General features: G+C 39.1%; 1 protein-coding gene across 11 annotated transcripts in view; it reads left to right on the top strand.

The window, feature by feature from the left end:
* Positions 1-23,788, top strand: part of ARK2N (arkadia (RNF111) N-terminal like PKA signaling regulator 2N) — a 110,409-nt gene that overhangs the window by 18,258 nt on the left and 68,363 nt on the right. For all 11 annotated transcript variants that reach the window (XR_014233936.1, XR_014233937.1, XR_014233938.1 and 8 more), the window contains one exon: positions 17,493-18,277. Coding sequence is in view for 7 of the 11 variants with exons in the window: in XM_082353355.1 (XP_082209481.1) it covers positions 17,563-18,277 (715 nt within the window). In the remaining 4 variants the exon portion in view is untranslated. The remainder of the gene's footprint in view (positions 1-17,492; positions 18,278-23,788) is intronic.

The raw sequence follows: 23,788 nt of genomic DNA, 5'->3' as shown, positions 1-23,788 counted from the left end.
ATATGTGTTGAAAGCCTGAATGAATCCTCATGACTTTGGTTGTAGAGAAGTGACTTGTTTGTTCTGTGATGGACTTGAAGTAAAGAGGAAGAAGAGAGAATAAAAATACTAAAAAACACTATTTCTTGAAATTTGACTTTGTGCTTGTTATGTACTAGGTGCTTTAAGTGTCATTTATTTCATCCTACCAAGAACTGAAGTTTTACAAACAAGGAAAACCAATGTTAGAGAACATCAGTAGTTTGCCAGTGGACACAGCATTTCCCTTTTCTCACCTTAAGACTGGTGTTTTTGTGAACGTTTATTTTCATTTTTGAAAGACATTGCATCACCATATCTCATGACTATTACCATATTGTGTTAGTGCTTAGAGTGACATTGATGAAAACTGGCAGCAGTTTTGTTTCTGTAGGATTACTGTCTTTGCCAGAATAGACCTGTCATCTAAATGTAATCAACTTTTAAGGTAACTCAAATGAAACTTTGAAGTTCCTTCTTGGGTTTTAAGTCAAGTAAGTGTGACCTTTCTTGTTTCCTTTGATTTTTTTTTCCTCATGTCTCTCATTATGGAATTTAGGTTAAGATTTTGTAGTAGCCCTTTTACTCTTGTTTTTATTTTTTATTTTTTAAATAAATTTATTTATTTGTTTTTGGCTGTGTTGGGTCTTCGTTGCTGTGCGTGGGCTTTATCTAGTTGCCGCGAGTGGGGGCTACTCTGTTGTGGTGCCCAGGCTTCTCATTGCGGTGGCTTCTCTTATTGCAGAGCATGGGCTCTAGGCGCGCGGGCTTCAGTAGTTGTGGCTCGCGGGCGCTAGAGTGCAGGCTCAGTAGTTGTCGCGCCTGGGTTTAGTTGCTCCGTGGCATGTGGGATCTTCCCAGACCAGGGCTTGAACCCGTGTCCCCTGCATTGGCAGGCAGATTCTTAACCACTGCGCCACCAGGGAAACCCTCTTGTTTTTATTTATTGAAATCATTCTTATTTTTCCAACCCAGTTAAATTATGATCCTCTTTGTAGACACTTTTTCTAGTTTTGATCTTATGAATGTCCAGAGTTCTTTATACTTTCCTGTAGTACTTACTTAATTCTGTCCTACTTGTACTCAGCCAGTTCATTTGTGTGAACTACTTACTGTCTTTAATTGCCCTGAAACATTTGAATAGTAGGTTTTCAACAGATCTTTATTTTTTTTTATTTTTTATTTATTTTTAAAATTTATTTATTTATGGCTGTGTTGGGTCTTCGTTTCTGTGCGAGGGCTTTCCCTCTAGTTGCGGCAAGTGGGGGCCACTCTTCATCGTGGTGCGCGGGCCTCATTATCACGGCCTCTCCTGCTGCGGAGCACAGGCTCCAGACGCGCAGGCTCAGCAATTGTGGCTCACGGGCCTAGTTTCTCCGTGGCATGTGGGATCTTCCCAGACCAGGGCTTGAACCCGTGTCCCCTGCGTTGGCAGGCAGACTCTCAACCACCGCGCCACCAGGGAAGCCCCAGATCTTTATTTTTGATTACACTTGAGTGTGAGTACCGTGACTTTTTCATTTTGTAATCCCAAAGCTAGCATGTTGCCTGACACAATAAGTACTTAATACATATTAGCTGAATTAAATAACATCTGTCCTCGTCTTTTAAAAATGGTTTTAGTACTTTGAAGAGTTTAACCAGAGGTATAGCAAGATCAGATTTTCATTTTTAAACAAAAACAATTCTGGCTGCAGTTGTAGTATGTCTTTTGCAGGGCAGAAGTTTTAAATTTTAATAAAGTCTACTCATCAATTTTTTTCTTTCATTGGTTGTGCTTTTGGTGTTGTATCTAAAAACTCATTGCCAGGGCTTCCGTGGTGGCGCAGTGGTTAAGAATCCACCTGCCAATGCAGGGGACATGAGTTTGAGCCCTGGTCCAGGAAGATCCCACATGCCATGGAGCAACTAAGCCCGTGTGCCACAACTACTGAGCCTGCACTGTGGCGCCTGCGAGCCACAACTACTGAGCCCGTGTGCTGCAACTACTGAAGCTCGCACGCCTAGAGCCCGTGCTCCACAACAAGAGAAGCCACCACAATGAGAAGCCCGCACACCGCAACAAAGAATAGCCCCCGCTCGCCGCAACTAGAGAAAGCCTGCGTGCAGCAGCAAAGACCCAACGCAGCCAAAAATAAAATAAAATAAATAAATTTAAAAAATAAAAAAAACAAAAACTCATTGCCAAACCTAAGTTCACCTAAATTTTCTCCTTTTTCACCTAGAAGTTTTATAGGTTTGCATTTTACATTTATGTCTATGATCCATTTTGAGGTAACTTTTGTGAAAGGTGTAAGTTCTGTATCTATATTTTAATGTGGATATGCAATTGTTCCAGCACCATTTAAAAAAAAAATTTTATTGGAGTATACTTGATTTAAAATGTGTTAGTTTCTGCTGTACAGCAAAGTGAATCAGTTATACATATATCCACTCTTTTTTTAGACTATTTTCCCATATAGGTCATTGCAGAGTATTGAGAAGAGCTCCCTGTGCTATGCAGTAGGTCCTTATTAGTTATCTACTTTATATATAGTAGTGTGTATGTGAATCCCAGTCTCTCAATTTATCCCTCCCCAGCACCATTTGTTGAGTAGACTTCTTTCTCCATTGAATTGCCCTTGCTGTTTTGTCAAAGGTCAGTTGACTGTTTGTATGGGTCCATTTCTGGACTTTCTATATTCTTTTCCATTGATCTATGTATCTCTTCTTTGGCTAGTACTTCACTATCTTGATTACTGTAGCTTTATAGTAAGTTGGGCAATGTCAGTCCCCCAACCTTATTTATTGTGTTGACTATTCTGGGTCTTTTGCCTTTCCTTATAAACTTTAGGATCAATATGTCAATATCTACACAATAGCTTGTGTATTAAGGAATACACTTAACCTGTGGATCAAGTTGGGAAGAATTGACATCTCAACAATAATGAGTCTTCCAATCCACGAACATGGAATATTCCCCCATTTGTTTATATCATCTTAAAGGTTTAGAGCAGGCAAAGTTGATCTGTGGTGATAGAAGTCAGAATAATGGTTACATTTGGGGGGCAGTTAATGACTAATGGTGGCATGAAGGAGGCTTCTGGGATTGGGGGAATATTCTGTATGTGATCATGGATATATTCATTTTGTAAAAATTCAAGTTGCACGCTTATGTGTACACTCCTCTATGGAAATATTTCAATCAAATATTTCTTTAAAAAAAAGCCCCGAAACTTAGAGGAGAGTCTGACTGCTTTGAATTAAAGAGCGGAGAACCCAGTACCCAAATTTGTTTTTTAGTGGTCTGATGCCTATGTACTAGTTTTGAAAATTTGTGGGTATAGATGTTTTTGGGGGGGAGAGAAGTGACTAAAAAATCTAACTGTTGAAATTAAGAGCAGACTGACATGAAGATTGATCTTTATTGTGTTTCTTGTAGACTGTTTTTATGTTGGGTGGTTTTGGGTCACTGATATAGATAGCTTTTTAGTATCAATTTTAAATAAAATGAATGGCTGCAGTAGACTAAATCTTGGAAGAAAACGTTATAAATTCTATTTGGAACATAGTGATCTCTCAAGGGAGGTTGGTATAAGCTCTATCACTTGGTACTTGAAGCTAGATTAGATAAGACAGTAGGTCACCTGTTTGGACCAATCCTGCATTGTAGGACTTTTTGTTTTAAACTTAAATTTCTGTGACAGGGAAAATATTATAGCCTCTACTCAAATGGGCAGAAAAGAATTCTTGTTTTGTCAGTAAAACATTGACAAACTTGAAACAACCCTCTTTAAAGTTGCTTTTTTGTCTAAATAGAAAGCTGTTTGTTTTGTGCAAGAGAGCAAAGTGGGAATTCATGAATTATCTAATGCTATGGCTTGTACATGTCAGGAAGCGCAGTTTAAGTTAACTGGTTCATCTAGCTCATGTTTGAGGCATTACCTGCTTCTGTTTCTTAGAGTTCTAGGGTGGTGATATGAAATAAACTGATGCAGGAGTTCCCCATTTTGTAGACTGTCGAGCAAAATCTTGCCTAGAAGCAGTTTCACTTAGTGGGCTGTGCTTGTGTCAATTTGTGGTTTCAACGGAAAAAGTGCCTGTAGTAACAGTAAACTTGTAACAGCAAATGACTTCAGTTTGCATTTGCCGTTTCAGGAAGGACAATACAGTGTCAGTTTATTCATTCATTTTTGTGTCATTTCATGCAGTGGTGTTAAAGAATGGTTAACGATGGTTGTTCACAGGGCTTAAATTGAAAAGTATGAACGGCAAGACTTTCTTATGTTAGGTGCTTAATGATTTTATGCATAGCTATGTCAAAATCCTCAGGAGGGTTCCCTATAGTGGTCTCATCTTAGATAAGACCTCACTTATCATGGCCCTTTCTCACAACTGTAAGTGTACTGGAAGTTGTTAAACATCCAAGAATATACTGCAAGAAGGAAGACTTTCTCCTGTGTGTTTTATGGTTGTCTTTGTGGTTTTTTTTCTTCCAAAGATAATTTCTTACCTACCAGTTTATAGACTAAAGCAGCTGGTTCACACTTTTTTTAAAAAAATTATATATTTATTTATTTTAGTTTTGGCTGCTTTGGGTCTTTGCTGCTCACGGGCTTTCTTTAATTGCGGCGAGCGGGAGCTACTCTTCGTTGCAGTGCGTGAGCTTCTCGTTGCGGTGGCTTCTCTTGTTGCGGAGCACCGGCTCTAGGCGCAAGGGCTTCGGTAGTTGTGGCACGCGGGCTCAGTAGCTGTGGCTCACGGGCTCTAGAGCGCAGGCTCAGGAGCTGTGGCACACGGGCTTAGTTGCTCCGCGGCATGTGGGATTTTCCCGGACCAGGGCTCGAACCTGTGTCCCCTGCCTTGGCAGGTGGATTCTTAACCACTGCGCCACCAGGGAAGCCCCTGGTTCACAATTTTTAAAAAAGACTGTTAAAGTCTCTTCTCTGTTCACTCTGTTTTCTCCCTGGATGAGCTGATATATTCAGCTGTCTCCTCTGCGTATATTGATAATGTCCAAGTTTGTATTTCTGTTTTTTTTTCTTTGAGACCAGTATTCCTATGAGCATTTATCTAATTCAAATCAAAGTTGATTACTTCTCTTTTTACTTTTCGTATAGCCCGCATCTTAGTTGGGGGTTACCCTGTACCCAGCTGTATATGCCAGTAACCACCGAAGGAGTGGAGTATTATATGTGTCTTACGGGTTGAGTTCGTGAATAATGTTCAAAACTTCTATATTCTTGCTGATTTTCTGTCTAGTTTTATCCATTTAGAATGAGGAATTGAAATCTGCAGCTGTTAGTGTTGAATTATCTCCTTTCTATTCTGTCAGTTTTTGCTTCGTGTATTTTGAACCTTTGTTAAGTGCATATATATTTATAAGTAATGTATACGTTTATAATTTTTATATTTTCCTGGTATAATTTCCTTTGTATTGTTATGAAATGTTCCTCTTTGTCTTTAGCAATATTTCTTATCTTAAAGTCGATTTTGTCTGATGTTGTTATGTTTTAGCTTTCCTATGCTTGCTCTTTGCATAGTATAACTTTTTCCATTCTTTTCTTTCAACCTATTATATCTTTGAATCTAAGATATGTCTTTTGCAAACTGCATAAAATTAGATATTTTTTATACAGTTTGACAATCTCTACCTTTTGATTGGAGTGTTTAGGACATTTATATTTAATGTAACTATTAATATGGTTGGATTTACTTTTGCCATTTTGTTATTTTCTAATGTCTCCTTTTTGTGGTGTTGTTCCTCTGTACCACTTTCACTGCTTTTTTTGGGGGGGGGGTGTTTTTAAACTATTTTTGGAGTTATTTTCTTAGTGGTTCCTCTGAGGATTAACCATGTGTATCTTCATTTACTGTATTCTTCTTCAGATTAATACTTAATTCCAACAATATACAGAAACAGTACCCCAGTATAGGAGAGCTCCATCTCCTCCCTCCTTTTTATGCTATTATTTTTATACATGTAACATCTACGTATATTATAAATCTAGCAGTACAGTGTTATAATCATTGCTTTGTACAGTCTTGTATTTTTTAAAAGAAGGTAAGAGAGAAGTAAACATTATTTATATCAATAGAACCTTTTATGTTAACTTACATAGTTATCACTTTTCATTGTCTGAATTTCTTTTTGTGGATTTAAGTCACAGTATGGTGTCATTTCTTTTCAGCCTGAAGACTTTCCTTTATTATTTCTTGTAAAGCAGGTCTGCTACCAATGAAGTCTCTTAGTCACTGTTTATCTGTGAATTTTCTTTGTTCCCTCCCTCCCTCCCCCGCTCCACCTTCATTCTGAAGGAATAGTTCTGCTGGGTATAGGATTCTTAGTTAATAGTTCCCCCACTTCCCCCCAGCCCTTTGAATATTATTCTGCTACCTTCTGGCCTCCAGAGCTTTGGATGAAAAATCAACTGTTAATCTAATTGTGGTTTCCTTGTATATATAATGAGTTATCTTTTCTTGTACTCCTTTCAGTATTTTTCTCTTTCACTTGTTTGACTATGATGTGTCTGTGTGGACCTCTGTTTATTTTACTTGAGATTCGTTGAGCTTCTTGGATGTGTGGAATAATGTTTTTCATCAAATTTAGAGGAGGTTTTGAGCTATTATGTTTTAATATATCTTTTCTATCTTTTTCTTACTCTCTTTATGGGATTCCTATTGCACACACGTTGGCATTCTTGATGTCCCATAAGTTTCTGAGGCTCTGTTCATTTTTCTTTAATCTTTTTTATTCTTCAAATCGTGTAATTCCTTTTGAGCTCTCATCATATTCACTAATTTTTTAAAAAATTTATTTATTTATTTATATTTTTGGCTGTGTTAGGTCTTTGTTGCTGTGCGTGGACTTTCTAGTTGTGGCGCGCAGGCTCAGTAGTTGTGGCACACGGGCTTAGTTGCTCTGCGGCATGTGGGATCTTCCTGGACCAGTGCTTGAACCCGTGTCCCCTGCATTGGCAGGCGGATTCTTAACCACTGCACCACCAGGGAAGCCCCTCACTGATTCTTTATTCTTCCATCTTGAATCTGCTGTTGAGTCCTTCTAGTGAATTTTTCCTTTCAAATGGACAAAATGTCCATTTGGTTCTCTTTCAATGACTTGTCTTATTGAGGTTCTCTGTGGAATCATTGTCATCATACTTTCCTGTAATTTTTTAAAATAAATTTATTTATTTTATTTATTTATTTTTGACTGCATTGGGTCTTCATTGCTGCGCGTGGCCTTTCTCTAGTTGCGGCGAGCGGGAGCTACTTTTTGTTGTGGTGCGTGGGCTTCTCATTGCGGTGGCTTCTCGTTGCGGAGCATGGGCTCTAGGAGCGTGGGCTTCAGTAGTTGCGGCACGCGGGTTCAGTTGCTCTGCGGCATGTGGGATCTTCCCGGACCAGGGCTCGAACCCATGTCCCCTGCATTGGCAGGTGGATTCTTAACCACTGCGCCACTAGGGAAGCCCCTTCCCTGTAATTTTTAAATCATATTTTTCTTTAATTCTTTGAACATATTTGAAATAACTTTTGAAGCCTTTGTCTGCTAAGTCCAACATCTGGGGACACTCATTTTTCTAGTGACTTTTTTTTTTTTTTTTTTTTAAGGCTGCACCACGCTGCTTGCAGGATCTCAGTTCCCTAACCAGGGATCAAATCCGGCCAGCAGTGAAAGCACCGAGTCCTAACCACTAGACCGCCAGGGAATTCCCTCTAGTGACTTTTTATCTCCAGTGTATGGGGCACATTTCCTGTTTCTTTGAAAGTCTCTTCATTTTTTGTTGAAAACTGGACATTTTAGATAATATTGTAGCAACTTTGGATTCTGATTGTTTTTCCCTTTGAAAATGTTGCTATCTCTTTATTTAGATAACTGGGGTAAATTTGTGAAATCTGTCTCTCCTGCAGTGTGTTGTTGCTTATGTCTCTGCTTTTTTGTTTTTGTTTTTTCCTGTTTAAAATTCACAGCCTGGCCTTTTTAGTGGTTGCTCTTGTCCTTTCTAGCATAGCTTATTGGCCAGCTAATGCTTGGGCAGAGTTGTGCTCAAACACCTAATTCCAGGAAGGATTTTTTTTCTTTGCTGATGGATCTATATGTGGTTGGGGGAGTGCATTTTAAAGTTCAGGCCATTTTCAAGTCTGCCTGGGCTTTTACTTTCTGTTGGACCCTTTGGCATCTCCTCTGCATAATCATGCAGCCTCAGCCAAGAATATGCTGGACTCATTTATGACTACATCCTCAGGTTAGTAGAACCCATTACTGCCCTGCTTGTCTGCTGCTGAGATTGTCACTTGCACCTACAATGCCCAGGGCATAGTGTGGCCATCCACTCCAAACTGAATGAGGCCCCTTTGTTAGTGCAAACTGGCAGATCCTCAGGGCATGCCCCATCTCAATCGGTAGAACCTACTGAGCTGGGAGGTGGGGGGAAATGGGAGCAGCCTCAGGCAAGACAGATTTTCACTGTTCTTAATTAAAATTTTGCAGGTTTTCAAGCATCAACACTTTGGTTTGTGTATGCTTTTTGAGTGATTTCCAGAGCACTGAATTGGCTGTTTCTGTCAATTTTGTCTTGCTTTATAGTTTTATTTTGGGGAGATTTGCTGACCCCATCACTTGCACATAGCCAGAAATCTTGCCCTAACAATACTTATGAAACTCTGTACTCATAATCCATCACATCTCTTTCACTCAGAGGTAACCACTGTCCTGATATCTTGGTAACAATTACCTTGCTTTTTAAAGTAGTTTTATTGCACAACTAAGTATCCATATATAATATGTCATTTCAGTTTGTCTAATTTTGCACTTTATATATTGAATTATACTGTAAGTTTTTTTTGCAATTTCCTTTTTTATTTTTTTGCTTACTGTTGTTTTTGATATTCATCCATGCTGATATAGTTGTGTAGTGGTCTTTTATTTGTTTCACTGCTATATATGCTCCTTCATTGGAGGAATTTACCACAATTTATTTTACCGTTCTGTTGTTAATAGATGTTTGGTTTTTGTTTTGTCTATCACAGAACAGTGCTTTTATGACACATATGTTTCTCTAGACAGTGTTTTTCAAGCTTCAGGTTGCCAACTATTAGTTGTGAAATCATTTTACTGAGTCATGACCAGCACCAAATTTTTTAACTATATAGAATGGAAAGAAAATATCTGAGTGCTTTACATAAGTTTTTTGTTTCATGAATATCACAAGAAGCTCCAGACTTCTTAGTCACCCCGTTTCCTGCACTCTAATCTCCAGAAAGCACTGCACATTCCCTGTTCTGTTTCTTCCCCTCTGTCTTCAGCTTCCTTCCACTTTGGTTTATCATCAGCAAAGTCACCAATATTCTCAACCTCCTCTCTGAACTTTCCCTTTATCTTCTGATACTAATAACAGTCTGGCTTTCCCCTGAGGGCACTGCTTCACCTTGCAAGGGGTGGCTGTGCTTTCTTTTTTGTTTCTGTTTTTTAAAAAATATATTTTATTTATTTATTTTGGCTGTGCCAGGTCTTTGTTGTGGCTGGGGGATCATTTAGTTGGCGGCATGTGGGCTGGGCACGCGGACTTCTTAGTTGTGGCATGCATGTGGGATCTAGTTCCCTGACCAGGGACTGAACCCGGGGCCTCTGCATTGGGAGCGTGGAGTCTTAACCACTGTGCCACCAGGGAAGTCCCGCCACTGACCCCTTATATTGTGATGATTTTTGTTTCTTGCTTAGTGTCATTTTGTCCATTATTACTTTTGTCTTAATTCTTGGTCATTTCAATATACGCACAGATGCTTCTTCTGACACTGCCCACTCAGTTCCCATAATGGTTTTGTTCTCTTCCCTACCTCAGCCACGTATTTCCATAGTCATACTCTAACCTATGTTTCTCAAACTGTCTGTTGTAAAGGGCCATTACATTTTTATTTACAATCCATCGTTGGTGGATTTTTTGGGTAAAATACAGTCAAAATCAGATACTAGGAAATCGAAATGCTCTTTGGTTGTCAGGACAATATCAAATTGCTGTAAATTTCTAATCAGTTACTCTTAATTTCTACACTTCCCTCATTGCAGGCAGTCATTCAAGGACAGCACTTTGAGTGCTATTTTAGATCTTGTTAGTTACCAGTAACTGCAACCCTTCTGTAATCTCAATTTCATTCACAGTGCTCTACCACCTTCTATCTTTCCAGTTCAGTGTATACCCTTATTCCACTGGGATGTCCATTCTATTGGTCCTACCACATTTTCACTACCCTATACCTTCTTAATGTGATCATTTAAATCATATTCTTGTACACACTTGCTTTTTCTTGCTTTGTTCTACTTGCTTGGCAAAACTACAGTTCAGGTTAAATCCAACGTCTACCTCCTCTGCACTTGGACTTGTACAGCTGAACTTGAAAGGAGGAGACACATCCATGTATACCAGTTGCACTTTAAATTCATGGCTATAGCCCTTAGAGTGGGCCCTTATTATTGTCTGGAAATCATATACTGTACTTGCCTAGTTTCTTCACTTTCTCACTATTGTTTCACACTTGGTCCTCTGATCAGCCTCACCACCATCTTACTTATCCTCACTCTTAACTGATGACCTTGCTTTCTACTTTCTTGAGAAACTTGTAGTCAGAAGAAAACTTCCACAGATTCCCATTATGTTTATCTTTGGGCCATGCAAGATTAGAATGACACCTTTTGTTTTGATGATAATTCTTGCATTAAGGTCTCTTTTTTAAAAATAATTAATTAATTAATTAATTTTTGGCTATGTTGGGTCTTCGTTTCTGTGGGAGGGCTTTCTCTAGTTGTGGCAAGTGGGGGGCCACTCTTCATCGCGGTGCACGGGCCTCTCACTGTCGCGGCCTCTCTTGTTGCGGAGCACAGGTTCCAGACGTGCAGGCTCAGTAGTTGTGGCTCAAGGGCCTAGTTGCTCCGCGGCATGTGGGATCTTCCCAGACCAGGGCTCGAACCCGCGTCCCCTGCATGGGCAGGCAGATTCTCAACCACTGCGCCGCCAGGGAAGCCCTAAGGTCTCTTTTGCCTGTTAATCATACAGACAAATCAGTTGGGGGGGGAGTGGTTATATAATTTTCTGTTATTTTCCTTTAAACCTTTGTATGTCCTTACGTATGGGGGATGGACATTAAACAATGACACGATTACTTAACTACAGTTATGCAAAGTGTCCTGAAGGAAAATAGGTGTGTAATATGTATATAACAGGGATCTTATTAGTCTGTAAGGTACCCACGCTACCCCCAAGGAAGCAGTGTTTATTCTGATAACCTGCAAAGAGTAGCCAGCAAGAGGTCTGGCACAAAATGAGTGTGAAAGGCCAGAGATCTGAAAAAATTGTTTTTGTGACAGTTTTTGTAGCTAAAGAGAGCTAGGGTGTGAGTGGCCCAAGATGAAACTAGAGATGTGGACAGAGGTTTTGAGCGGGGAAGAGCAATCACATTTTACCTCAAGTTTCTGTTAATGGTTTCTACATAGTTTAGAAATTGAGTATTGTGAATTCTTTTTAACCCTGTGTAAATCATTGTACTTAGCAGTTTTATTCTTTGTCAGATTTTCTGTAGCGTATGTTAAACCCTTTTCCATTTTTCACAAACCCCCAAACCTGCCTTATTTTTCACCTTGTATTATGCTTTGCTGACCAAGAAGGAGGTCTGATATGATACAAACTCCCTCCAGATTTTCCCAGTAGCCTGATTTACTCTTATACTTACCACTTCCTTATCTCCTCAGAGCAGGCAGTGTACTGCTTCCTTACCATGGTTTAACTTTTCTTCCTGTCCTCAAATTCTGTTGTTTTAGTTTCTTAATTATTACAGGACTAATAAAACGCTGCATTTTCATTGTCCAGAATTGACAGCCAGGTTTTGAAAATTATTGCATGTAATTCTTTTTTTCTCTTTTTCCCTGCGTTGGGTCTTCATTGCTGTGGCGGGCTTTCTCTGGTTGCGGCTAGTGGGGGCTACTCTCCTTTGCAGAGCATGGGTTCTAGTCATGCAGGCTTCAGTAGTTGTGGCACGTGGGCCCTGGAGTGTGTGGGCTTCAGCAGTTGTGGTGCGTGGGCTCAGTAGTTGTGGTGCATGGGCTTTGGGGGGCGCAGGCTTCAGTAGTTGTGGCTCGTGGGCTCTAGAGCTCAGGCTCAGTAGTTGTGGCTCACGGGCTCTAGAGAGCAGGCTCAGTAGTTGTGGCGCACGGGCTTAGTTGCTCCGCGGCCTGTGGGATCTTTCCAGACCAGGGATCGAACCCGTGTCCCCTGCATTGGCAGGCGGATTCATAACCACTGCGCCACCAGGGAAGTCTGCATATAATTCTTTTAAAGAGAGAGGGAAAAACATCAGATAAAGCTCAAGTTGCCTTTTTTTTTTTTTTTTAAATAAAGTTATTTATTTTTGGCTGCATCGGGTCTTAATTACTGCATGCGGGCTTTTCTCTAGTTGCGGCGAGCAGGGTGCTACTCTTTGTTGTGGTATGCAGGCTTCTCACTGAGGTGGCTTCTCTTGCTGCAGAGCACGGGCTCTAGGTGCACGGGCTTCAGTAGTTGTGGCACGCGTGCTCAGTAGTTGTGGCTCGCGGGCTCCAGAGCGCAGACTCAGTAGTTGTGGCGCATGGGCCCGGTTGCTCCGCGGCATGTGGGATCTTCCCGGACCAGGGCTCGAACCCGTGTACCCTGCATTGGCAGGCAGATTCTCAACCACTGTGCCACCAGGGAAGCCCTCAAGTTGCCTTTAACTACTCTCTCCTCTTGGTCAACCCCCACCCCCAACCTTATAGGACATTTTAAAAATACTTAACAGAAAGTATGTGAAGTCTTAAAAAAAATACTTTCTCATATAAACATGTCATATTTGCCTTGTAAAGGTATTGTTCTGCCTGTTCTATGGAGAACAGGTTGGTGGGTAGGAGCAAGACTGAATATAGAGAGACAGGAGTTGACTCTCAGTCATTCCATTGAAAAATAAGTGATGGAGGTTGTGTTTAGAGTGGTTGACAGTGGAGATAGAGAATAGTGGACAAGCTAGAAATCTAAGGACGTAGGATTGATAGGAATTAGTGATTGATGGGATGCAATGAGGAAAGGAGAAGGCATTGTCAAGTATAACCCTTAGGTTTTTGATATGAACAACTGAGATAATAGTAGTGCTATTAACTGAGCTAGGGAAAGCTAGAGAAGGAGCAGAGTGGGGTAGTTCAAAGATTGATGTGGTGAATTGGTTGTCTTTGTGAATCTAAATGACATCAAGTGGATATTTGAGTGGACTGGTATAGAGCTCAGAGAAAGTCTAAGTTGGAGAAACAAAATCACTAGGATAGGGATGGTAGTGGAAACTGTGAGTGGAGAATAGATCACTTTGGTGGGTGGGAAGAAGACGTAGCCCAAGGACTAACTACTGAGGGGTTTGGTAGAGTGTTAAGCCTACAAAGTAGGCTGAGAAAGAGCAGCCAGAAGAATAGGGAAACCTGGAAGCCAAAGAAAGACAGTTTAAGGAGGAGAAAGTGTGGTTAGGCATAGAATGCTGCTTAGACATTCAGTAAGATGAAGGCCAAACTCTGTTGGATTTAGAGATATGGGAGTCATCAATGACCCTGGTAAGAACTGTGTTACCGGTTTGATAGATGTAGATGTCAGGTGGGATTTGGTTGGAGAGGGAGTGTGAGAGGTAAGAAAATAGAGGAAGGGAGGTTAGACAACTCTCTTAATAAGGGTGGCTGTGAAAGAAGAGAATAGTACCCGGAGGAGGAGATGTGAGGTTGAAGTAGTAGATAGAAGGAGGATTTTTAAAATTTTTTAATGAATGAGTGAGTGAATGAATGAATGAATGGATGGTCTAGATGAATGTGAGAGGTTGATGAGTGCCAAGGAATAATCAATAATGTAAGGTTCTAGGGAGATGAGGGGATGAGTTGTACTAACATATACATGTACGCATATATACATATACACAGAAGGGGATTGCCTTTAGATTGGAGGGAAGAACAGCATGGGAGGAAATGCTGTTCTAATAGGATAAATGCTATCTTGTATATTTCATACTTGAATGTAAATTCACTGTGAACATTAAACCAGAGGGTTGAGAGACTTTTATCTCAAGGATGCAGCTCCCATTTGATAGTTTTATCATTTCTACTGCCAACTACATTTGACTACCTCTACCAGGAACATCCCACTTTTCCCCCTGATCAAAAACAATATATGCAGTACATAATCTGATTGTTTAGGAAGATTAATCTGTACTTCATTTTTATTCCATTGCAGGGAGTTTTGTCAGAGCTTGTATTTCTATTTCCTGTGACTTTTTTTTTTTCTTGTGTTTTATGAATTACAACAAAATTCCACTATGGGGGGAAATTCTAATAGAATTCACTGACTAAATTTGACCTAAATAGTAGTTGCTGTCCTGAGCAGAAAAAAACACAACTCCTTTTTTCTTCAGAAGACTTTTCAGTAGACTTTTATGTTAGAATGGAGTTTTGAATAGGTAATAACTTATACGGGATACAGAATTCAAGAGGTACAAAACTATATACAGTAAAAAGTCTTTGACTCCTGTTCCTTCATTCACTCGCTTTCCTTGCCAAGGCAGCTGGTGTTACCATTTTCTTAAGTATCCGCCTAGAGATTTCTGTGCATCTATAGACAAACTCATATATAATTTTGTTCTTTATTGACACAAACGGTATAATGTATCTTTTTTGTTCATTTAACATTATGTGTTGGAAATTGCTCCATATTAGTATATGGAGAACCTTTTCATTCTTTTTTGCCACATAGTATGGGCATACCATGATGAGCTAACTGATGTCCTATTTATGGTTGATGCCAGTGTTTGTGATTGATATGGGCATATTTAAGTGGTTTTGACTGCAATACTGGTTGTTTTTTAGGCAGCAGAAGTCACTGTAAATCTCAACACTTAAATTTAAGGAAGTTGAAAGGTAATCGATTGACGTGTCATATTGAAAGACATTGATAATTGTCATGTTTTCTTAAAGGAAAAACAGACTAGATTCGTTTGTGCTACTCACATAATTTATTTAGTTGAAGAAACAAGAGTTTTAAGGATCATTTTAACAAATTTTTCATTTGAGTACATTTCTCAGACATTTCAGCTTTAAGAAAAATTTTATTCCAGAATATAACTTCATTCTCTACAAAAGAATCAACTCTCATGTTTATTCAGTTAGAAAATCTGTTTTATTCCTCATACCTGGGGGTATTGCATATCTACGAATATTTTATTTCCTGTTTTTTTTTTTTTTTTGTCGACATGCTTTATTTAAGACACTGGCAGTTTGTTGGTTTAACTTTTACTCCGTCTGTTGGCTTTCAGTGGTGTTCCATTCCTTTTGGAATGGTGTTTGGAATGACGTTTATGCTTATTTTCTTTTAGCTCAAAAATTAGTAATGGTACAAATACGCTTATGAAATATACTACACATGGGATTTTTTTTCCCCCCTTAATTTTATTTATTTATTTATTTATTTATTTATGTCTGCTTGGGTCTTCGTTGCTTCGTGCAGGCTTTCTCTAGTTGAGGCGACTGGGGGCTACTCTTCGTTGTGGTGCGCAGGCTTCTCACTGCGATGGCTTCTCTTGTTGCGGAGCACAGGCTCTAGGTGCACGGGCTTCAGTTGTGGCTCGGGGGCTCTAGAACACAGGCTCAGTAGTTGTGGCACATGGCTTAGTTGCTCCGTGGCACGTGGAATCTTCCCGGACCAGGGCTCGAACCCGTTTCCCCTGCATTGGCAGGCGGATTCTTTTTTTTTTTAATTAATTATTTATTTATTTATTTATTTATTTATTTATTTATTTATGGCTGTGCTGGGTCTTCGTTTCTGTGCGAGGGCTTTCTCCAGTTGCGGCAAGTGGGGACCACTCTTCATCGTGGTGCGCGGGCCTCTCACTATCACGGCCTCTCTCGTTGCGGAGCACAGGCTCCAGACGCACAGGCTCAGTAATTGTGGCTCACGGGCCTAGCTGCTCTGCGGCATGTGGGATCCTCCCAGACCAGGGCTCGAACCCGTGTCCCCTGCATTGGCAGGCAGACTCTCAACCACTGTGCCACCAGGGAAGCTCGGCAGGCGGATTCTTAATCACTGCGCCACCAGGGAAGCTCCATGAGATTGTTTTTAACTTATGTTTCCAGTGGCCATGAATGTTCTGGTTTTCATGAATGTGTTAAGGAAACTTCATCAGAATGCCTGTTTTATCAGCAGCTGAGAACAGGACCTGAAAGAAACCCAGATATATAGAACATTTATGTTTATAGTAAGCAAAAATGTAGGCTTGTCATGTTAGATCAATAAAAGGATTTTTCAGATATCTTCTAGTTGCTGTCTATCATATAGTGAACTATTAAGTAACTTGATGGAATGAAGTGACGGAGATGTCTTATTGTACCTTACTGACATACCATCTAGTTTAATGTTTGTGTCTGTCTGTGACTTATGGCACATTATGATCATTGCCTTCTTTAACATCAGTTGTTCAGGGTGAGGTATTTACTTGCTTTGCACATTGTTAGCATCCTCTTAAAAAACCACCAGTTTGCACTGCATAGGTCACAACTCTTGTGGTTAAAGATTATGTCCTGTTTCTCTGTGATTAAGTGGAGTTGTAGCACACACAGTGGGGGAAGGATATTAGGTTCTAAAGTTAGCATAGGAGGTGGAGAATGTGTGTAGGGGGTTTTCTTTTAAACCCCTTAAGTCATTCACAGAATAGAGAGTATTAGGTTTTCTGGGTTCACAAGGTAGTTAATCTGTATTTAGTGGCTATTGTTTATGAAACAAAACATATGTTTAAACATTAGACTCATCATATTCAGCATGATGAGAGGTTTCTGGGAATTAGGAAGAACTGAGGAAACAGCAGATTCAGGTTTTTCATCTTAATGCCCCTCTAGAGCAACTCCTATTGAGAGGAATGACAGCTTTGATGCATGTAATTACTTTTGTTGCTCACTTGCCAAATGCACTTAATTGATGGGGTTTTTTTTCCCTTTAACATAAGTGTACATTTGATGTCACTCCACTGTAACTCACTCCCTTGCTTCCTTTCTTTGAGGATTTGAATGTAAAAGTAATCATTCCAGTTCACTTGTTGTAGACCAGTTTTTTTGGAGCATTCTTTTTCATTTATATTAAAGTTAACATACATGCTAACTATATCAAAGTTTTGAGGATCCTTTTCTTGAACAGTTAAATAAAGTTTTAAAGTTGAAAATCCTTGTTTGGTTGCTTGCTGGTCTTGCAAGTTCAGTAATAGAAGATTAATATTGTGCCATTTTTAGTAGCTGTGTATGCCAGTATTTTGGTCGTATTAAGTCCTCTGAATTTGACTGTTGTTCAAGCAAATAATAGATACATGTATTTTAAAGGCCTATATGATGGTAACTTTTGCTGCCCACTTAGAAAGGTAGGAATGTTGTGTTGATTAAATAATCTGCCATTTCTTTTTATTGATTTTTGTGTGTTTTTGTACAGGTTGCTTTCCCGTTGCATCTTTGACGTAGTTTCCTAGACTCTGCTCCATGATTTAACTTGAAAGTCTGACATGAAGATGGAGGAGGCAGTGGGAAAAGTTGAAGAACTCATTGAGTCTGAAGTCCCACCAAAAACATCTGAACAAGAGACAGCTAAGGAGGAAGATGGATCTGTAGAACTGGAATCTCAAGTTCCGAAAGATGGTGTGGTGGATTCTACAGTTCTTTCTTCAATGCCCTGCTTGTTGATGGAACTGAGAAGGGACTCTTCTGAGTCTCAGTTAGCATCCACGGAGAGTGACAAGCCGACAACTGGCCGAGTTTATGAGAGTGACTCCTCTAACCACTGCATGCTTTCCCCTTCCTCTAGTGGTCACCTGGCTGATTCAGATACACTGTCTTCTGCAGAGGAGAATGAACCCTCCCAGGCAGAAACAGCGGTAGAAGGAGACCCTTCCGGAGTGTCTGGTGCCACAGTTGGGCGCAAGTCTCGCCGGTCCCGATCTGAAAGTGAAACATCCACCATGGCTGCCAAGAAAAACCGGCAATCCAGTGATAAACAGAATGGCCGAGTCGCCAGGGTTAAAGGTCATCGGAGCCAAAAGCACAAGGAGAGAATCAGGCTACTGAGGCAGAAACGGGAGGCTGCTGCACGAAAGAAATACAACTTGTTGCAGGACAGTAGTACCAGTGATAGTGACCTGACTTGTGACTCAAGCACGAGCTCATCAGATGATGATGAAGAAGTTTCAGGGAGCAGCAAGACAATCACTGCAGAGATACCAGGTAGAGGATGTTTTTTAAACTGACTGTAGAGCACCTGATGGCATTTCTCAGCTCTCAGGCTCAGTTAGATGAGTGACACTTGAAAAAATCCAGGAGACCTGCAGCTCTGTGTAAATTTGAAGACTGCAGTGTATTAACAAGACGTGGCCAATTTAAAAACCTGTTCTGAGGTTTCCAGTGCACTTTAGCACATCAGCCAAAAAAAATACTTAATGGTAGGGACAGCATTATTTTTAAGTAATGGAATTTCTCACAAGTTTCTCTCCATAACACATTACCTGAATTCCCATCATTGCCTTTCTAGCACTACTTAGATTTAATACTCACTGTTCAGCATTATTACTAAGTACGTTTTCCTCAGGAATAGGCACCTTCCTTTATTATATAGCCACTGCACTCGAGCTTATGGTGTCTGAAATAACATGTTCTACCTTTCGTTAAAGGTTTCTAATAACTATTCCTCCTGAAACAGTAGTTTTATGTGCCACCCCCCCCCCCAATTCAGTGCATGTTTAGCTAGTTGTCACTTGCATTGAGAGGAATGTTTTTTGCAAAATTTCCCCCTTAACGCCCCCAAGTTTAAAAAGTACAGAAAAATCTGCTGTTCCACCTCTTACTGGTATAAGAGTCTGTAATTTATTACATGTTTGACACATCTGCTTTCTCCATATTACTACGTCTGGTACTGTTGTATGTACTATGAAGGCAGTCTTGAGATTTCATAGTGGAAGAAAGATGAGGTCTGAATGGTTCTTGGGTGAATTCTCGTTATTGAAGAGACTCTTTCAATTAGGAACATTCTGTAAAGTACGTGGCATTTAATAGATCATGACAGCATTATTTATGGCTACGTTAAAGGGGGAAGTTTTGGTTTTCAAAGTTTTATGGGTGACTGTGTTTTTTCCTCCTAGTTTTCTGAAATGGTTCTTTTTCTATACGTCAGCATATTGCTGATATACAAAGAATATTTCAAGAAAAATCATATTGGTTAATTAAACCTATAGCTAACCAAACTTACAGAAACTCAGTAACAAGAATGATTTTATAGGTGTTCAACTTAAAATAAAAGCATTATCCATATAGTATATTAAATATGAGTTTTTAACAATCGTTAGAAATGCTTACTGTTTTAATGTCTATTGAATTCCTTTGGTAGTTCCTTATGTTAAAATTACTGGGGGAGGGGATTTAATTGAAGCTCATCAGATGACTGCATGAGAGAAGCAAACTTTGGGGTTGTTCTAAGGCAGGTTCTAGGTGTATTTCAGATTTACATTTAATATTTTAAAGAAAGCTATATTAACACCTATACAATTGTTTATGCATTCTTATGTCCTGTTCTAATCTATTAATAAGGATCATGATAGATCTCTTGATATAGTGCTTACTTAATCCCACTCACTAAATAGATTTTTATGTAACTGCCCAATACTTTGTCTTTTTATGGAAAGGGAGAAGGTGGGTGAACAAAGTGCTCTTTGAAGATAGACCCCATTGTAGAGGTGGCATGAGAAATATCTTCATGGGCATTCTCCCTGTTTGGCTTAAATAGGTTAGGTGTGCTTTGTTCATATTTTCCAAACCTCTTTGCTAATTGACTACCTTGACCAGTGTCTAAAACTTCTAACTAAAACATCAGTCTTCTGTTTCTTGTCTATTCTGAATTGTATACTAACCAAAACACCAAAGTAAATTACCTGAATCTGTAATTTAGTTTCTGTTGTGCACAACACTTAATAAGTTGGTGGATTTTGAAAATATGTAGAGTTTTCTAAGGTAATAATGGAGAATCAAATGGGAGGTAAGCTGCAGGGCCACTGTATATAACTGCCTAGGCTGTGCACCACAAAGTTTCAGAAGGCGCTGTACACATAAGGAGCTGTGAATGGTCTTTCCTGGAATTATGCAAAGCAGCAAAGATAGAATATCCTAAGTTTAAATATTAGGAAGTTCACTTCAATTATCCACATTGTTACCCCGAAAAATTTTGACATTTTTCATTTCTGATGTCATAATTATGTATACCTCAGTTTCTTGAATCACATTATAACTTTGGGGCAGAGGGGATACACTCTACCTTATAGCAAGGCAGTTGTTGAAAAGTTGTATAGATTGTAAAGATAGGATAAATTGTGAACTGACTTAGAAGATGAGTGCAACACCATGGACATTCAGGTGAACTTAAACTGGATGTACCTAACAGCGAATCTCTTGGAATTTGAAATTTGAATCCAGCTGTTTATACAGAATGGAAACCAAGAGGAAAAGTAAAAACTGAGATTCTTGCTATATGCTTTCATCAAGGTACAACTAATTTAGTAATTCAGAATTGCTGTATTTATAAACTTTTGTTTGGCAGCAGCTTAAACATTGAAGGAATTTTGCTAAATATTCACTTATGCCAAAGAGTTGAACAATTAATGCATTTTCTTTTATAGAGTGGAAATAATTAATGCTGCAGACTTATATAGTGCATGGTGATGCTTAAAAATTGAGTTTGATATTTGGACAGTAGATGTTTATGAAGTGGTTTTGTTGTTGCTTTAGTTAACAGTTAACTGACAGGCAGCTTAGTATCCACATTAGATCATTCTTTCCTTGAAGTTTTTGGAACTATATTGCTCTTTTAAGAATCTGGAGGTATCATATCAAGATGATTCTGGCAGTTCTTTCATTTGGGGGACTTAGAGATGAGCAAAAATGGAGTATTTTGTAGTGGATATTAATGTGAAAATACTATGTGGTAGTCTTGAGTATTCAAGGCTTTTATTGAGTGTCTCATTTATAGATGATCTTTTTGTATTACTAATCTTCGTACTTTATTATTAGAGCATTATTTCTTCGGGGGTTGAGGGGTCAGTTTTTCTGTAAAATCACTTTGAGACTAGAGCTGTAAAGGCTGCTCTTGCAGGGAGTTTTTTTTTTTTTTTTTGGCCATGACACACGGCTTGTGGGATCTTAGTTCCCCGAACAGGGATTGAACCTGGGCCCGCAGCAGTGAAAACTCAGAGCCTTAACAATTGGACTGCCAGGGAATTCCCTGCAGGGAATTTTGATTAAGTGAATGTGAATAAGTCTGTGACATCAGACTTCAGTTCAAAAATTCTCTGAACAGACCAGATTACATGCATCATCGTAGGTGGGCAGCAGGGAAGAGTTTTTCCAGTGACCATTGTTTTTCATAAATATTTAGCATAGAATAAACCTCAGGGTAGCTTCATCTTGTCTTGACTATAATGACCTGCTTTTGTGTGGTTTAATAGTCCACCATGCAAGTGCCCACTCAGACTGAGGTTCCAAAAATAGTATCCACCTTGGTAGGTAAGGGTCAGTTGTCTTGGCTGGTTTGCATTTTAGAAAATCTAATCGATCTTTGTTGGAGAATGTCAGGGAGGCTGTTGAGGACACCTGTTTAAGATCATCTGAATCCTCAATCCATGTGGCCAGGCGCAGCTCAGTCCTACTGAAGCTAGGATCTCAGCACTCACTACTCACCACACACAATTATACAGTGAAATTCCTCATGATAAGCTATCATTTTACCTTACAGTTTTTCTGAGGTAGAGACTTACTACGCTTGATCAATTAACTCTTACTTGGAAATGAAAAAAATTTCTTTAGTAAATCCTTTGTAGGAAATTTTGAAAATAGAAAAATGTGATGTATAAGATTAAAATCCTGCTTTTGTTAACATTTAAGTATATTGCCTTCCATAATATGTAACAAAATTTATCATACTATGTATACTTCTTTCTTTCCCTCTAACATTGCATTTTGAGCCTTTAACCAAAATACAATGGTCTCCCTAAAACCATGTATGGATTTTGAATAATTTAGCTAACTATAAAATAACTTCCCTACTCCTGGCCCTTTGGGCTGTTTTTAGTTTTTGCTATTATGAGGAAGGGTATGAACACTTTAAGGCTCTTGACACATACTGCCAAACTACTTTTTAATACTTTATTAAGTTTATTCCATCCAGGAGCTTGAGTATTTGTTGCATTATATTCTTTCTATTGAGTGTTTATAAAAATGTTGCTGGTTTGATGGATGAATTGTATCTTTGTTTTAATTTGCATTTCTTTGATCACTAATGAAGTTGAAAAATCATATTGGCCATTTGTATTCTTTTGGTAAACAGTCTATTCCTGTTCTTTGCACATTTTCCTCTTGCTACACTTGTTTTTTTTAATTGATTTGTGAGGATTCTTAACCTACTGGGGATTGAATTACTTGAAAAATATTATTATTAATTTAGGCAGTAGCAACTCATGGTAGAAGATAAGACCCCCAAACCCATGTTAGGAATTCCATGACCTTTTTCCTATATTGAATATGAAGTGACTAAAAGCCCCATGTCCCCAATTTAAGCCTCTGTAATCTGATTGTATTTTGGTAGCTATTTAGGGGACTCACTAAATACATTGATAACAAGACACCGAGACTGAGTAATCAGTTGAAGACTGCCTGAAAAGTGATTAGTAAATGCAAACAAAGCAGGTAATATCTGTGCAGTTTTCAGTCTGGCTATATGTTAGAATCACTTGTTGGGGGGGTGGGAGCATTTAAAACTTATGATGCCCAGACCCCACTGCAGACCAATTAAATCAGAATCTCTGGATCTGACCCAGGCTTCAGCATTTTTCTCCCAGCTTTTTTGAGATACAGTTGACATATAACATTGTGTAAGTTTAAGGTATACAACGTGTTGATTTGATAAATGTATATATTGCGAAATGATTAGCACAGTAGGGTTAGTTAACACGCCTCTCACTTCACATAGTTATAATTTGTGTGTTGGGAAGTTTTAAGATCTGCTCTCTTAGCAACTCTCAAATATACAATACAGTATTGTTAACTATAGCCACCATGCTGTATTACATCCCCAGAACTTACTCATCTTATAACTGGAAGTTTGTCCTATTTGATCACCTTCACTCATCCTTGCTGCACCCCGTACTCTCCACCAAACTGCTCTGTGTTTTTATGAGTTTGGTTTTTTTAAGATTCCACATGCAAGTGAGATCATACAGTATTTGTCTTTCTTGGACTTATTTCACTTAGCATAAAGGCACCAGCATTTTTAAGCTCCCAGGTGATGGCAGTGGGCAGCCAGGCTGAGAACTACGCAGTGAATCAAAGTGATATGTTAAGTCTCCCATAGCTAAAAATCATTGTAAAACTGGTAGTCTGCTTCAGTTAAGTTCTGAACAGTGGCATCTAGTTTTTAAATATGTTATTAGTAATTAATAAACATAAGCACCTTTAAATTTTACTCCATTTAAGTGATTATTTTAAAAGCATGCATTGTTTAAATGTGGTTTTCTCTATGCTACAGTGTCTGGATAATGTTACCTTAAATTTAGAAGCTTTGAAATCTTACTGGTGGGTATCCTTTGGCAATCTCTAACGTTAAAGCACCAAGGTATTATTTTCAGCCTGCTTTTCCTAGCTTATTTCCTAAAGTGAGTGCCTTTAAAAACTTTGTGTATGCAAAAGCATAAGCTTTGC

The sequence above is a fragment of the Balaenoptera borealis genome, assembly GCF_965194805.1.
Source record: "Balaenoptera borealis genome assembly, chromosome: 14".
In the NCBI taxonomy this organism is placed as follows: Eukaryota; Metazoa; Chordata; class Mammalia; order Artiodactyla; family Balaenopteridae; genus Balaenoptera; species Balaenoptera borealis.
This window is presented reverse-complemented; position numbering and strand designations above follow the sequence as displayed.